The sequence below is a fragment of the Eucalyptus grandis genome, chromosome 10 (assembly GCF_016545825.1).
Source record: "Eucalyptus grandis isolate ANBG69807.140 chromosome 10, ASM1654582v1, whole genome shotgun sequence".
Taxonomy (NCBI): domain Eukaryota; kingdom Viridiplantae; phylum Streptophyta; class Magnoliopsida; order Myrtales; family Myrtaceae; genus Eucalyptus; species Eucalyptus grandis.
In genome coordinates this window covers 11,734,403-11,750,736 of record NC_052621.1, presented here as the reverse complement: position 1 = coordinate 11,750,736, position 16,334 = coordinate 11,734,403, and the positions used below count along the sequence as shown (strand labels likewise).

General features: G+C 38.5%; 2 protein-coding genes across 2 annotated transcripts; both read right to left on the bottom strand.

Moving 5' to 3' along the window:
* Positions 1 to 2,386: 2,386 nt before the first annotated feature.
* On the bottom strand, positions 2,387 to 6,136 carry LOC104423534 (monocopper oxidase-like protein SKU5). Its single transcript, XM_018863555.2, has 8 exons — positions 5,984 to 6,136; positions 5,750 to 5,859; positions 5,048 to 5,318; positions 4,701 to 4,824; positions 4,234 to 4,594; positions 3,422 to 3,790; positions 2,723 to 2,801; positions 2,387 to 2,569 (listed from the first exon to the last, which is right to left on the bottom strand). Exons 1-8 carry the CDS (start codon positions 6,134 to 6,136, stop codon positions 2,387 to 2,389), a joined length of 1,650 nt encoding a protein of 549 aa, XP_018719100.2.
* Positions 6,137 to 10,696: 4,560 nt separating this feature from the next.
* On the bottom strand, positions 10,697 to 14,753 carry LOC104421756. Its single transcript, XM_010033830.3, has 6 exons — positions 14,525 to 14,753; positions 14,025 to 14,193; positions 13,139 to 13,482; positions 12,606 to 12,701; positions 11,488 to 11,547; positions 10,697 to 11,399 (listed from the first exon to the last, which is right to left on the bottom strand). The coding sequence occupies exons 2-6, from the start codon at positions 14,125 to 14,127 to the stop codon at positions 11,214 to 11,216; spliced, it is 789 nt and encodes a 262-aa protein (XP_010032132.1). The 5' UTR covers positions 14,128 to 14,193; positions 14,525 to 14,753; the 3' UTR covers positions 10,697 to 11,213.
* Between the last annotated feature and the right edge of the window lie 1,581 nt (positions 14,754 to 16,334).

Here is a 16,334-nt window from a genome sequence, read left to right as displayed (position 1 = left end):
TATCCATTTATTACCAAACAGTAATTTTCTTTTCCAAATTGCACTCATCACTCTCTTCACCCCATCTCTCTGCAAAAACCCTAAAACTTTAGGATCCATTCATCTTTCCTCCTCCTCGATATTTCGCTGCCGCTGCCCAACTAAGCCATCGTCATGATAGTTTGTCGGTCTGAGCCATTGTCTCCGGTGGCTAGTCCCCATCCAACAATCCTCCACTCAACAGTGCATCGAGTCCTCCCCCACTCCTCCTCCTCACTCTCGGCACCTGCGCTCCGAGGCTGCCACCGTTTTCAAGTTCTTTTTTTTTTTTCAAATTCTAGAAAGTAGGGTTTGGATGATTGAATATTGAAATCAAATATTCCAGATACAATTCAACTTGGGTATAAATGGCCATTTTCTTAGTCGGGTTGGGATACAAGAAAACCTAGTTGGGTTTTCGGGTTAGTTCGATTTTGCCACCTCTACCCAAAATTAGTACAAAAAATCTCTGGTTAGATCTTTACATACATGCAATGATCAGTCAACTTCCTAAGTAGCTAGGCACTTCCTACAATCCCAAAAGAATAGTGATAGAAAAGCCCATAATGTATATTCAATTTGGCCCAAACTCATCTTCCTTCAGCATTTTTTAAGGCCATAGCCCAAGCCCCCTTTCTTCAACTTGACATGCTGCTTGACAACTACCCTTCTCTCTCTCTCTATCTTTACTTTATTCTCACATGTCTTGGTACCTTATAGTCTCCCCCCTCTCCTCCTTTTTCGTGCTCCCCGACAAACCGTCTCTCTCTCTCTCTCTCTCCCTCTCTCTCCCTCTCTACACTGAGTAGTCTTTTTTTATTTTTTGTCTGTCCTATTCTATTAATTTTTTTATTTTACTTAAATTGTACGTTCCGCAATCAGTCTATCTCCCTACATCGATAGGGTACATTTAGGACTCTCCCTTTTGGAATACCCCCAATAAGTCCTGAACCCAAGACACTAAAAAGAAGAAGCGAACTTCCTTGACATTTTAACCGGCACCTTATTGATTTATTCCACACAATTTCGTAATCGAAAAATGTACTATGCTTATTTCTCTTTAAAAGGCAAAGTTAAAATGATAAACTATTATTTCCAACAATTTCATTAGAATTTCAGTAATCTCTCTATATGAAATGTGATTTCTTTTGTAATTTAATTTAGAGTTCTTAAATCCTAAAAAATGATGATAGCATATTTAAAGGCATGCTCACGTAAAAGGGGAAATTGTCTAATTAGTTTTAAACTGTACATTGTATGGATGTTAATTCATCTAAATTTTTTAATTTTGTCAATTTAGTCCTAAATCTTTGTGTCAAATTCTAATGTAGTCATTCTAGCCAATTTTTATTGGAAATTGCTAACGTGACGACGTGCCGTAAAGCAACCGACAATAACTAGATAGTCACGTTTGCAATTTTTGGCAAAAATTGACAGAAAAACTATATTGGAATTCCACTCAAAGATTTAGAACTAAATTGACAAAATTTAAAATTTTATGGCTAAATTGGCATCCATATATGAATGAATGAGTAATTTTATGATATTTCTATAATTTTCAGTTAATTTTCGTCATAATTTCGATGATATTGTTTTGAACATACGAGTATGTTGATTTTGCCGACTATTCAAGAGTATCTATAGTAAAAACAAGCATGACAAAGTTACTCAAAAGTAATCACTAACATGACTTTCGGAATCCAGCAAATACTGCTAACAGTTTTTCTTAGCAAAATTCCCAACTACGAAAAAAGGAGAGAAGCAATATAGTTACATTACCCAAATAGACCTAAACAGGCAATTAATATCTGTATAGTTTCCTATGGTCTTTTCCATGTTTCATGTACATAATTCAGATCTCCATCAAAAGAACATCCATCGCCGGTCGAAGATGTTATATGATCGCGGCGATAAAAATCATGATGACACGAAACCTACAAGAGAGAGAGAGAGAGAGAGAGAGAGAGAGAAAGAAAGAGAAGAGAATGGAAATTAGTCAGTTGAATGAGGAATTTAATTAGCAGTATATAAAATTATATATGATAAGCACAAACTATATCAGAAATTAAAAAAAAAAAATTGGCTCTCGACTTACCAAGTATGGCGAAGAAGTGGCGCGCTACCCGCCTTAGGGGGTGGTGCGACCATCGGCGCAGGTGCTGGAGATGGCGGATGAAATTTTCCTTAAATGGAACAAATAATCAATGATCAATAATAAATCGAAGAGGCACAAAAGAAAATTGAAAAAGTTCACGTATCGAGTTTTATCGAGGGCTGAGTATAATCAACTTTCTTCAAATACTTACTTACAATAGTGTGTCGTATTCACTTTAGATAATTTCTAAGTTATATGTAATGGATTTAATCACTAACCACATAGGAGGAGATTTTCTGGGGGTGGCCTCTCCTTGGCAGGATCGGGGTCAGCATCGTAAACCCTAACGTAAAGCTCTTGTCCAAGGTACCGATGCTTCGAGTGTTGAGATCTCAAGTTCCACATTCCTGGGTTGTCAAGGTAAGCGTAGACGGCAGTCCATTTCCCAGGATAAACCTATTTTTAGGAACGAAGCAAATGGTGTTACTATAGTACAAGAATGTGATTTCGTGTGTGTGAACAATGTGAATTCTGCATAGAATTTATCATAATGTATAATTATATAGACATGTATAGATTGAGAGAGAGAGAGAGAGAGTTGAGTCGGACCTGAACTGTAGACCGAACGACTGGATCGTGTGTATTGTATGTTGATCGCAATCTGGGCGTCCAAGTTCCGTTTCCAAACCTATGAATAAGAGAGTGGAATCCAATGCATCCCACCCGTTTCTATTTCATTTTCTCCACAACTTTTAACATCAATCGGTTTCAAGGTGATCACTATCTAACGGGTACATGAAAGAAATTTTGGAGGGTGCATCTAGGACATATATCTATGTACTTATTTTAGAATATTTTTCAGTTCGATTGCAGGTTGGATCCATAGATGTGAATTCACAAAAGTCACACAACATTTGACCAATTAAAATAGTAGAATTTCTACTTGTGTCTGCATATAATTATCGCAAACATTGCTAGGAAAAATAATCACACTAAAGCTCAATTTATTTCGCGAAAAATGGATAATTCAAAAACATTTTCTTAAAAATATTTTCTTACATCGCTCACAAAAATGAATAAATGAATTTTTATTTCATTTTTCACAAAAAATGTTTAGACATAATTTTTTTTTTATTGATAATAAAAATAAGTTTTATTAACTAATTATTTCAAGCGAAACAACACTCAAATATTCTCCAAATTATTCACTTTCCATTAAATAAACGGCAGGCCAAAACTAGACCTAAACCCTGCAACAATTGCTAAAAGAATATCGTAGAGAAATTTCACAAAAGAAAAACTACTTACCCGACCACGTAAAATCCGAACCCGTCCAAGTGCCAAGAGTCCATGACATCCAGGCCGTTCGAGAAGACGAGCTCGATCCAACCCTTGTGAACCCCGGTCGCGACGAAGACGCCCGACTCGGCCACCGGGTTCACGGACCGGACTGGGTACGAGTTGAGCTGGTACACGCCCGACCCGTTCACTAGGTAATCCGCCAGCTTGAGTGGGGTCTCCAGGGTGTGGTACGACACATTGTTCACGGCATAGCGAGGCGCCCCGTCGATCTCGGCCGTCGACCCGTGGAGGACGAACGTCTGGTTCGGCGTCACGCGGGAGACATTGAACATCCCTTGCGGGTTGGGCCTCGCCGCGCCGGCGGTCATGTTCCACCTTTAGTGACGGAAGCCCCACCGGTGGAAAACATTAGAGAGAGAATTAAAACTTTTAAATAATTCGATTAGATATTAGAGAAAAAGAGTTCAACTACTATTAGATAAAAAAATATATTAATTCTTGGTTATTTCTATTGTTATTTAATATGATTAGAATAAATTCTTCGCATTTCAAATTTAAGTTTAACGTTTAGTCGTTCAAAACTATTCAAATTCATTACCCAATATTTCAATTACCGGAAACGATTTTCCATGAATTTCGAGTTTGAAATTTACTCATCCTAAACTATTCGAATTTTTTAAATGAAATTATTCAAAATTTCAAACCTCTTCTTTGTCTTTTCTTTCTAGGGGGGACTTGCTACTTATAAAGTGCAATGTCAATTTCATACCTTAAAATCAAATGAACGGAACCAAGTTTAGGAATCTGCTTTACATTACCTGATGGACTTAGCTTGGCGGATGGAGAAACCCATGTCGAATGGATCAGGACCTGGAGGAATGGGGTACCTTGGGGGTCCACTGGAGTTCTTGTAGTGAAGAACTCCCAGGGCGACTAGCTCGCCGGACTTCTCCGCGCTGACCAGCTTCGGCGTCGCCGTGATGAAGTAATCGGCCTTGGCTTGGTCCGCCGTCACGAGAACCGAGTACGACTGGCCGATGTGGATGTCGAGCGAGTCAACGGTGATCTGGGCGGTGTACGACCCTTCCGTCTCGACCACCACCATCCTGTGCCCTTGGATCCTGAAGTTGAAGCTCAGTGCATTGCCCACGTTTGATATCCTGATCCTGTAAGTCTTACCTGCGGAGAATATACATTTAGGTGCCAAAAATAAAAAATATAATGAACGGTCCAAATTGAATTTGAATTCTAAAGATTGCTGAACTCTCGATTTATTTTTCTTAACCTTCGGTGACATTGAATGTCTCAGGATCTTCTGCAACTCCATATGAGAGTTTGCCATTCATCAGTAGCGCGTCAGGCTTTCCGTCGTAAGCATGCCGTTTGTCGCTTAATGACGATCTAATCGTCTTTTACAATGATTTACGCAAGAAATCGAAGAGACAAAACGAAGTTATTAGTCATGTGGAATTGTTAGAAAGATGAAAATTGAACAGATTTTCAGTATTATTAAACGGCATCGAAATGCATTTAATTAGTCGAGGGTTAATTTGCAAGTGAATCTTCCGTTCAGGAGTTCGAATTGATTGGTTTTTCTACAAAATTTGAGGGCGAAAAGAACACATTGAGTACCTTGTAGCTTTGATTGTACCAATCTCCAATCAGAAGGTCGTACTCGGCCTCAGGTGTCGGGAACGGGACGGCGATGACCTTGCGGTTGTTGACACGGATGGGGCCGAACCCGCCGGCGGCTTTGTGGAAGTTGAGGGAGGGGAAGTAGAAGAAGGTGCCGATCTGGTCCTTGGCCTGGAACACGTAGGTCCAGTTGGTGCCGGGTCGGATTGGGCAATTCGTGCCCGAGACTCCATCTTCCCATGAGTTCAGCCTCTGTTGCAGGCCATTCCTTCGCCCCCACCAAAAAAGAAAGGAAGAAGAAGAAGCATAAGAAATTTTTCTAAGTTTTTAAAGCAAGTATCACGGGAAAAAAAGAAGAGGCTAAATTATTTTTATTTACCCCCTATATAAGGAATGTTGTTAGGACATTGAATGGAGACAACGACTTCAAAGCAGATTCACTTAGAAAATTACGTCAAAGTCTAAGAATTATGTGTTGGGTATTTCCTGTTCTTTTCTCTAGTTTTGCTCTACTTCGATTATACAAGTGTTATCGACGAGAACGAAGGGGTTCACGGGAGAAAACCACTTGAAGACATAATTTTATATATATATTGATCTATTGAACGTATTGAAAGATCCAAAACTGAAAAAATTGAGAGAAACGTGCATGCGGCTGAACATGTAATCGGCAAAGATGGATCTTTTTGAGATATGTACCATGTGAAAAGCAAAGGCTCGTCCAGGTTGTTGAACACGTTCACGTAAGCAACGTCGTTCGTCGACATGTTTATGAGCGGTCCCGGGAGCATTCCGTTGATGGTGATAACCTGCATCCAGAATTCACTCTCATGGCGTCATCCTCTTCAAAGAAACAAAACCCTAATACAATCTGCATCATCAAAGAGTTCGCAAAAGACGAACAACATGATTCGGATTCAGCTGATAACACACCGGTTGTTCTAGATACGAGAAAGCGGAGTCCGGGTCGAATTCCACGTTCCAACTGTGGAAGTGCTCAGCACAGTACGCGACCCTTGTCATGAAAACAGCAAAAACGACGAACCACGAGAGGCTCTGCCCACAAAGGTTGGTGGAGGCCGCCATTGTTGCGCCGGGTCGTGTTATGCCAAGCAGGTCTCTAGCCCCTCCTATGACGCGTGCGACGCCTGACTGTCCGGGAAAGCTATCTTATATAAGGGCCTCCCTGATGTGGCTATCAGGGTTTGAGAAGTGATGATCACTACAAAGGAATAAACTTGCTTGAGTGAAAGGAACTCTAGTTTTGCATGAAACGGAACGGCGACTTATCTCATCATACAAGATCAGGATATTGACTTGTAACTTCCCCATCTCTTTATAGAAGAGTTTTGACTCTTACACGAACTCTTTTCAGTTGTTCTGGACTATCCCTTGCGAGATTTTCTAGGACTAGGGTTTTTGTACAATCTCCGACGTGGCACGCGACTATATAATGGAGCTTAATTATGGGGAAAAACCAATGAGAAGGTGTACAATAGATCGATTTTAGAAAAATAAAAATACAGACACCACATTAAATAATTCTACTTTTCCTTTTAATTTCCGTAGACTTAATTAGACTCTTATAGAGTTCTGTCCTCTAGATTTAAATGGCAGAGAGAAGTGCTTAGAAACTCCAAGGCCTCATGCACAAACGCAATTGAATGTTAAGTACTTTTATCAGTGCAATCTAAGTCCTTTGTAGTCTATGAAGAAGCGTAATCAAGTTTTTTTTTTCCATTACAATACAAAGAATTACCTTTGATCAGAAAATTACATGCACGTGGCTACTTAAATGGTTTTTTTTCAATATATAGGTTTAGGACGCGATTGCACTTAAATAAAAACTTTAGTACTTGATTGCCCCGATCAAAAGGTTTGTCAAAGTTTTAATTCCAAGAAAAGAAGAATTCACACTAAAATGCTTTGAAAAAATATGCTACATAGTTCTTAATGGTATAATTTTTCTAAAGTTATTCATTGGAACAATCTCCATTCTTAATGGTATAATATTCTGAAGGTTATTAATTGGAACATTGTAAAATTAGGAGAGACGCTTCCGTTTGGGGTTTACGATATTGTCTTTGTACTTCTCAGCGATCCTTTGTCATGGTGTCTTGGCCTGTAAAGCTTTTAGGAGAGACGACACATAGATCATTGCTAATGCAAATGACATACTAGGTATGCTGAATTATTTAATTCAATATCTAGTCCTTAAATTATCAATGGAAGGATGTTTTGATTCTAACAATATAATCCAAAAACACGCGGTTAGAGCTTGGTCGGGTGCGGTTGAGATTTGCAGGAAAAAAACCCACTAATCACAGCCAATCTCTGCTGCATATCATATCCTTTGAATCATCAATTCCGATTCACGATAAGTAGAGGTGGCAAAATGGGCCTTGAACTCATATTTAAGAGTGCAGGTCATGAATAGGTTGCCCCGTGTTTTAAAAACAGGCTTAAGAGGGTTGTTGGCTGACCCTCGCCGAGGGTCGCTGGCCAAGGGTCACTGGCCGTGCATTAGGATGCTGCATTCTTCTAACTTTTCCTGTTCCTTTTTCTTTTTCTTTATATATATTTCTGTGAAGTCCAATGAGGGAGTCAATCCTCGGCAACACAGGCCGAGGTCATCGGCCAATAGGCGAGGGCCGCATAGCCTTCATTGGCCACAGGCGAGGATCCAACCCTTGCCCAAATTTGGTAAGTACCACGAAGCTCGAGTTGTGGCCCTTGCCTAGACGGCCATTGGGTGAAGACCCCGACCCTCACCCATGATAGACTAGGGTCGCTGGCCCTCACCAAACTTAGAAGAAAAGAAAGAAAAGAAAGAAACAAAAGGAAAAAAAAAATATAAAAATATAGAATTTCAGTTTTTTACATTATAAAATTGTCCACTAAATTTATTTTGCGTGGAAGTGTTTTGGTTTAATTGGCTTTGAAATTGTTTTTAATACGAATTCATCAATTCAAGTAACCTTGGGAGGTTGGTTTCTTTCTATAACTTCAAGATACGGGTGGTTACTCATATCTTAAAACTATAGAAAGAAATATTATGAATTAAAGAGATATTACATGGTTTGATAATTCTTTGGAAAGGCAAAGTGGTGCTTTGGCATATTTAATGCATAAAATTAGATTGAGCATTTTACTAAAATTTTGTTTATTTGAAATGGAAAAATATCTGTTGATTATAGTTTAAATTGGTTACTTATGAATAATCTTGCAAAACCTTTATATGAAATATTACAAAAAGTTCTTGACTTTGAGTGTGGTTTATGAAATGTGCTATGTTTGATGAATTGAATCTTGAAAAGTTATATGTTTTGGTTAGTGAACTCAAGTTTTGAGATGGATCTAGATTTAATTGTGGGTTATTAAAGAATGAGGTTGGTGAATTATGCTTGTGTCATTGAGATGTAAGTATGTGTGATGTTATCAAGACGTCTTTCTAGGCCAAACTATCGGCTAATATAGGTGAAGACCTAGTGAAGGCTCACCTTTGTCACTAGCGTTGAGCGTGACCACTATTAGATACTGAACATTAGATTAGTCAATAGAATAGATCATTGATGTTTGATAATAAAGATTAATTAATGGAATAGATCATTGATAGTTAATTTGTTATTGTTGATTGATTCGACATGTAAAAAATTATGTCGTCAAAAGGTATCTCATTTTTTTATATTTTACATATATCGTATACTAGATTTGGAATCAATCAGTTATGATTCGATTTATTGAGATGCATAATGAATGTCCGATCTATTTTGAAGAGGTATACTACTCACTAGACAGTAATTGTTTATTCTATTCATCTTACTTGATTTTCATTTTTGGCCTAGGCTTCATGCAACGTCATTTTAGGAAGTCAACCACGTCATTAGGAAGTCCATGTGGACTTCGTATTTTATATAAAAATGCCAACTCAAGTTAAACTTTTTATTATAAAAGTTACGTAATATTGTTTGTTTGAATTTCTCATAGGCTCTTAAGTGATAGTTTATTCTCAAATTTGGCACTTAAATGAGCCAATTAAAACTTTTGCCACTTCTATTGTCCTTATACCCTAAGAGATATATGTGAAATCTATAATTATATCATAGAGGCGCCTTTTAATGTAACAGTAACTTTTGCTTTAAAACTCCAAAGTTAAGTGAACACTATCAAGATGGGTAACTCTTTGAAAAAATGTCTGCTTGTATGCCAAAAAACAAAACCATAAAGCTCGGAACGGGACAGACTAAAACGAATAATACCTCAGTGAGTCAACTGAGAGATATCACATTGATATCATGCAAGATCAAAGAAATAGGCATCAAGTGCGTGAAATGGTCTTTGTCTTATAGTCGTCAAGTACACTCAAATTCCGCTGTTAGTGTCTCAACTTTACTAGCTCTACTTGTTTCCCAGGTCCTATTGCGAACAGATCTTTGTGGATATTCTATTACAGATGCATGTTGATCCCCGCGCTAATTGTGGGCGTCAGCTCGACGAATAAACTCCTCGTGTCTTTTGATTTTGCACTTGCAACAATTTTTATCTAGTAGGAGGACGTTTTAGAATGTGCAGTGGGCCAGCTTCTTTTCTATGCTTTATCCATTTCCACGTCTTTCTTAGCTTGCAAAAGAACTTTAGCTGATCTTGCATGACCATGGGAATCCACTTTGCAAAAAGTAATGTTCGGGGAAGACTTGTGCACGATGAACCTTTTGGCAAGACTTTATTAGGTCTAAACTCTCTTGGGAGATTTTCACATTCCTCCCAATAAATGAACACAGAAACCAGCGAACTCTCTCTTGGCTGTTTGGACCAGATGGCGTAGCGGTCCACGGAAACACACTGCTAGACATATACCTCGACCAAATACAACTCAATTAGTACGTCTTTTCCACAGGCCAATTGACTTTCTGAAGGTTATCTTTTGGATAGTCATATCTATGGTGTGGAACCATCTCGACACCCAAAGATAGGTCTTCGTACACGACAGAATGCATGCACGCTTCGCTGACCTTACAGTACTCAGGAAGGAATTAATGAGTTTTCTCTTGCTGGCATTGGAAGACATGTTCTGGGGTGCTTATTATTTGTAATTTTGCATCATTAGTTTGAGCACGATTTGTATTCTTTGAAGATTTTCCGCAGTTCTTCAATGTCTGCATCTTTCTGGTATCTCCTAGCAACTTGCTCCTAAGAGAAATTTGCTACGAAGTTGCTTGTGTTCCATGTTCTGCCGGTGTTATTGCTCTTTATTTACAATCTTAGAGCCACTCTTATGGAAATCGAATGCGTAGTTCAATGGTTAGGAAATTTCAATTGCAGCCAATGGTGTTTTGAGCAACAAGATTGTAAAATACATTCGACATTCTTGGAGTTATTATCAATCGAGATAAGCATTCCTTATCTTCTCCAATCTGAACTCGCATTGAAAGAAAGAGCTATTACGATGTTGCGTCCATGGATTTAAGGGCTACCATCAAGTGGTGATTAAGTATAAAAGTGAGGAAGCAATTGTTGCGTTGTTTAAAATACAGAATGCAAAGATGATTTTTTTAGTAAAAACCCGGACGGTTTCTGGAATTTTTCCAAAAAGAAATTGTCACTAGCTAAATTACATCTCTATGGTTTTTGATATTTTCCCGAAAAGCAATGATGTTAGCTTCCTGAATTACATTAACCTATCGAGGCAATTACATGAACGAAAAAGAATTGTAAGTATCTTGTGTCACAAGAAAGAACCCAGACTCAATTTTACAAAGCTTCTTCGCAGGGGAGGCGGGCCGCCGGACCGGAACAGACACTTGTCCAGCCACTTAAGAAATGCCCGGTCCACCCGGAGTCCCATTCTCTTTTTCAAATGCGATGTCTGATTATGACAATGCATCTTTAACAAGCGAAACACATAAATGAAAGTCCCAGTAACCAGCACATGAGCTTGGTCTCATTAGTAACTCCGGAAAAAAGGTCCCCAGACCAGCACAGCTTGTTATCCAACAACAGAAATCTCTACATGGCTCTGCTCTGCTCTGACTCAATGCTATGACCTTGCCCGAAATTGGAAAGTATGGAACGATAGAGAAGTCAAAGAAGCATGCCAGGACAAGACCGAAAAGTCAAATGGACGATTCTCACGGAAGTCTTGGTGGCATCAGGGTCATGACGCTCATTCCATGTCACCACCCGTGGTCCCCTCAAAGGCCTCGTACTCGTAATCCTCGTCAAGATTCTCCATCGTTTTTCCAAAGACGAAGGATTTCGTTCCCATCGTCGTGAAAGGCATAAGCCCGAAAGCTCGAGCGGTTTTGATCTCCCTTGCAACCTTCCTCTGTGCCTTGGCGCTGATGCGAGTCTACGAAAAGGGAGAAACGGCAAATGAGTGAGAAAAGCAATTTGTAGCTCAATTAATTTCCATAATATAACCGATATTCGAGCTTTACCGAGCTCCTCTTGATAATTATTCCAGCTGCGGTTATGAAATTTGCAAGGAATCTCACATTCTGCAGGAAATTTGACATTGAGAAAGTGAAGCTCTTAGCAAAAAGATACCAACAGAACATGATAAACCATCCAACTGTGCAAAAGTTTCACGCGAGCCATGTCGTCCCTATATCAGTTGGCCAACTACAGCACTTTGGGAGAACAATGCTGCATTGGGATAAACTCTGGCAACAACTAAACTTATGTCATTTACCCCTTGATCGGAATAATGGGGTTACATTACGGACACAGGATAGTGGAATGGCCCAAGGGAACTAAACTTGAGGAGTGATGGATCAGAAGGAAGAAAGGAGTGGAATGGTTATTCAACCTTTTTTGACTTTGCAATAATATGCAAAAGGGAAAGTAATCAGAATTTCCGAAAGATAAAATGTCAAAGCAGTCCTTCAAACAATCTTATGCTATAGTTGAAAAGAGATATCTTGGGGGGGCATCTGTCATACTCCCAATATATCTCCCATCCTTATTTTTCTTTAGCTTATCACATAGTCGCATCATAATTCTAAGAATCATTTTGACACCTCCCGTTATCTGATGAATTCTTTTATCTTGCAGCAATGAGTGGGTGAAGTCTTAGTATGGAGCAAGATAGGATGACAACATTAACTTGTTGGGTATATAATGGCCTTCCTTAACTATGGGGAAGATGTCCATTTTTACATCAGTAGATCAGGCATCTAGGTGAGATTGGTCATGTAACGACTAGAAAACCAGAAACAAGCAGAGCAAAATGGAAGAGAGACGTCAGTAGAGCACAAATAACCTGGGATATGTATTGCTTGTAATAAGAGTCACTCACTTGCCAATTCAATGGCCCTTAGAGACACACAATCTCCACAGAAATATCAACCAATTGAAGAGCTTCAGCATGCTGAAGGTATTAAACATATCACATGATGCAGGAATATGCTTGAAAAAGTTCAATCAGAAGGGTATGAATGGTTATCGGTGATCATCAAAGAACCTCTTGCTCATATGAAGCGTTTGTCAGTTCAACATATATGGAATGCTATGTGACAATTTTCTAACAAAATAATGTGATCAACCCAATGCTTACCCTGAAATCAGCTTTTCTCAGCACTTCTGCTGTAGTAACTTCAAATTCCCGTCTTTTGGGGAACTTGCGCACTCCTGGTTTCTTAAGATCGAGATCCTAAAAGAAAGAAAGATAAAGCAGTGCAAACATAAGGACACTTTAAGTGAAAGGCAAAACAATGCAGGATTAGCAACATATATAAAGGACAAGAGCACAATTGTATGATTGTGATGATAACAAGTATGATAAGCAAAACCATGACCCAATCCCTATAGGCCAATTAGTTTCATGCCAAACACCGATGAAGTACATAATTCATAAGTAGCAACTGGTTCCTCTCCCAAATCATAACATCTGGGTGGTATGGACACCATAAGCGGATTAATATAGAAGATTCACATTGGAAAACCCTCCACAGAGAGTAATACTGAAAGATTAAAGTTATTTACAACAAAAATTGCAATTTGACCAATCAGAAAGCATAAGAAAAAGGCAGATATATCACATAACTTCTAATCCCTCAACTTGGACTACATGGAATCACAATACGGTACCTTTACATCATACTTCATTCCCGGAAGAAATTTCATATCGGGTCTAAATGCATAATCATCTTGTTCTACTTCATCCCAATCGAACGGGAAGTACATGGCTTCTTTCTTCAACCTCCCATCCATCCCATCTGATAATGTACTAAAACTATCAGTTAAGCCCTCAAGCATCCGGGAGCTATCACCATTCAGTCCTGAACCTGATCCGGCCTTGTCAATTCTGTCAAACTTCTGAAAAAATGATTCAGTTTTTGAATCAATTCCAGAAAAGCCGCCAAATATCCGCCGCTCAAATTCATCAGCAGGCTCAGATGAATTAGAACTTTCTTTGTGATCGCCGTTATGACCTACAGAACAAAACATCGATGGGTAGGCTGTATCATATAAGGAACAGGGCACGATATGACGTTTTCTCAAGATTGCCCACGTTAGAGAATTGCAAAGGAAACCAAACCTACTTCACAAATTTGTTTATGTAGTTTAATGTCGAGTATTTTCAAACATATACCAATGGTTGAAGATTATAAGTTAGCCCTAGAAAAACATGATAGGCCACTTTGTCAACAATGTTTACAACCAAATGCCAGTATATGAAAGGAGGGGACAAAGAGAACCTTATTATAACAAGCAAACTCCCCACCAAGTAAATGACTCACCACGGGACTAAGCTTGAATTTTACAGCTACATCATTTACAGTAAAATGTACACACTTTGCATAAGCTTGTTTCCCATGACAACAAGGAAGCTTAGGAAAGAAGAACTGCAACTCAATCCGAGAAACAGCATTCTCATTTCAAAACAAAACCAGACAAAAGAGCATTCCCCAGAATGCTTGGACCACTCTCAGCAGCTCAGAACAGCACCCAGACAGTGAAAACCCAAAAGTACCTGACGCCGCATTCACTGAGAGGGGTCTAGCTAAATGTGGACGATGGAATTGCCGCAGTAAGCCATTGTTCAAGGATCGCATCACAGCCCGAGAAAGTGTCATTTCTCCTTCCAACACCAGAATCTTCCGCACAAGGGCGTTAAAGCCGGCTTTTGGAGTCTTGCCAGACTGAATCACAGCAAGAACCCACAAATTTCAGCAAATTACAAACCAAGAAACGCATATTCATTACATTTCTCGTGCTGATAAAGTAATTCGACATCATGAGAATTGCGTAAGCAAATTACAGACAACTTAAGGTATAAGATGGCGAAAGTTCCCTACAATACCCAGAAACTTCAAAAAAGGAAAAATTATGCTCAAGAAACAGCACAGGCGAATGAAACAGGCCAAAGTTCGCAAATTTATGGAGAAACGACGCCAAGAAACGCCAGATATTCCAAACCCAGAAACGAGAAAGCCCCGAAAAAGCAAGAAACGGTGGAGAAAGCGAGCGAACCCAGCAGTCGAAGCGGGGCGTCGCGAGATGGGTGGCGACGGCGAGCGCTCCCGGCCGATATCGGGCAGAAATGGCTTCCGAATCTGTGCGGACGATGTCGAAGATCAACGCAGGACGCGAGCCATGCGACAGTTTTCAGAGGAAATGGCTCGAATTCGGGTGCAATTTTTTGTGGGGGACTGGGGTTTAAGCTGGGAAGGAACTAGGGTTCTTTCGTTTAGATCCAGCAAAAAGTATTTCAGCATATACAGTAAAATAGGAAAATCGGACAAATTATTTTGTTTTACGGAAAAAGCCACTAAAAATTTCAAACTTTATTTAATTTGATAAATTCATCCCGAACTTTATTTAATTTGATAAATTTATCTCAAAATTTTTCGCAACATAAAAAAATCACAAACTTATACTTACATAACACATTTATTCTAAATTATAGGACATTTTCATCTTTTATTTCTTTCTTTAACTTTTTTTTTTTTTCTTCTTCTCTCCCCTCTCCGCCGGTCACGGTGAAGGGAAGTCGGACTTAGGCAAGGGCTGCTCTCGCCAAGGGTATTGCTTGACAAATCTAGCCTAGGCGATAGTTGCCTTCACTGGAGTCCAACTTTCGAGGAGAGAAAAGAAGAAAAAAAATTAAAAAATACGAAAATGCCCTTCGGTCATAGAGTTTTGAGTAAGTATATCTCCATTCACAAAGTATATGATTTTTTTTTTATCACAAAAAAAAAGTTTGGGATTAATTTGTTACAATAGTTAAATTTTAGGATTTTTGTGATTTTTTCCTTTGTTTTATTATGGGGGGAAATAAAATTAATTTAAATGTAAAAAGTGAGGTGATTAATTTGTATTAGGAATATAGGAGATAGCTTTATTCCTTATTAATGTTTATCATTTCCTTGGCCCAAAAAGATATATATTATTTCCTACTTTAAAAATATACTAAATACAAACAACAAAGTTGCATAGAATATAGAAATTTAAAGTTATGCAAAATGGAAAGGAAAAAAAAAAAACAGACGAATTGGAGCAATTTAATATGTAGCTCATTTCAAACAAAAAAAAAAAATCGGCCTCATTTGGTACATAGAATGAGGAAATTGAGATCAGATAATAAAAGTCAAAATGAACCATGAAAAATTGAAAGATGAGTTGGTAGTGGTGGAAGTTTGGCCTGAGCCATCTACGAATCATGAAACGAATTCGGGCTTTGATTTTTTGGTTTAATCAATTGTAGGTCATTCATAAAATTATGAAACAAGTTCCAACTTTGAGTTTGGTCTTGATAAATTGCATTCAAATTCAAAGCATTAATTTCAGTAATTTATTTGGGACATATAAATCTTGTTAATAATGTATGGTTTTTATTTTGTTGTCCAAATTTTGTCAAACAACATAGCATTAAAAATCTTTTGCCTACTTTCTTCCTTGCCACCTCCTTCTCAACCCAAGTACTCTCAATTTACACTGTCCCATTCGAAACCTCCCCAGAGAAAAAAATGATGGGAAATAATTGGATGAAATTTTGTGTTGAATTGATTCAAATGCACAAGAGTGATCACTCGTGATTCCCAAATTAGCAATCTAGGGGTGAGCATGATTTTAGGATTGAACCTAAAATTTGAGAATTGAATTGATGGAACCCTATAGGTTCCAAGTCTCAAGACATGTATAATAGGTTTTAGGTTCCAAAAAATGAGAAATTTGTTTTGATGGGTAGATTCTAAGTTCTTAGTTAGAGGAATTTGGAACGTAAAACAGATAACCTGTAACATGTTTTAATGTTTTCTTGGTTCATGTCTTCGAATGATTT

Coding starts and splice junctions, on each gene's coding strand:
- LOC104423534 (XM_018863555.2), bottom strand. CDS start 6,136: ATGGCGGCCTCCACCAACCTTTGTGGGCAGAGCCTCTCGTGGTTCGTC. Junction 4,595..4,700: donor GACATTCAATGTCACCGAAG/GTTAAGAAAAAT, acceptor TATTCTCCGCAG/GTAAGACTTACAGGATCAGG. Junction 3,791..4,233: donor CGCCAAGCTAAGTCCATCAG/GTAATGTAAAGC, acceptor CCGTCACTAAAG/GTGGAACATGACCGCCGGCG.
- LOC104421756 (XM_010033830.3), bottom strand. CDS start 14,127: ATGACACTTTCTCGGGCTGTGATGCGATCCTTGAACAATGGCTTACTG. Junction 12,702..13,138: donor GAATGAAGTATGATGTAAAG/GTACCGTATTGT, acceptor TCTTTCTTTTAG/GATCTCGATCTTAAGAAACC. Junction 11,548..12,605: donor TGAGAAAAGCTGATTTCAGG/GTAAGCATTGGG, acceptor AATTTCCTGCAG/AATGTGAGATTCCTTGCAAA.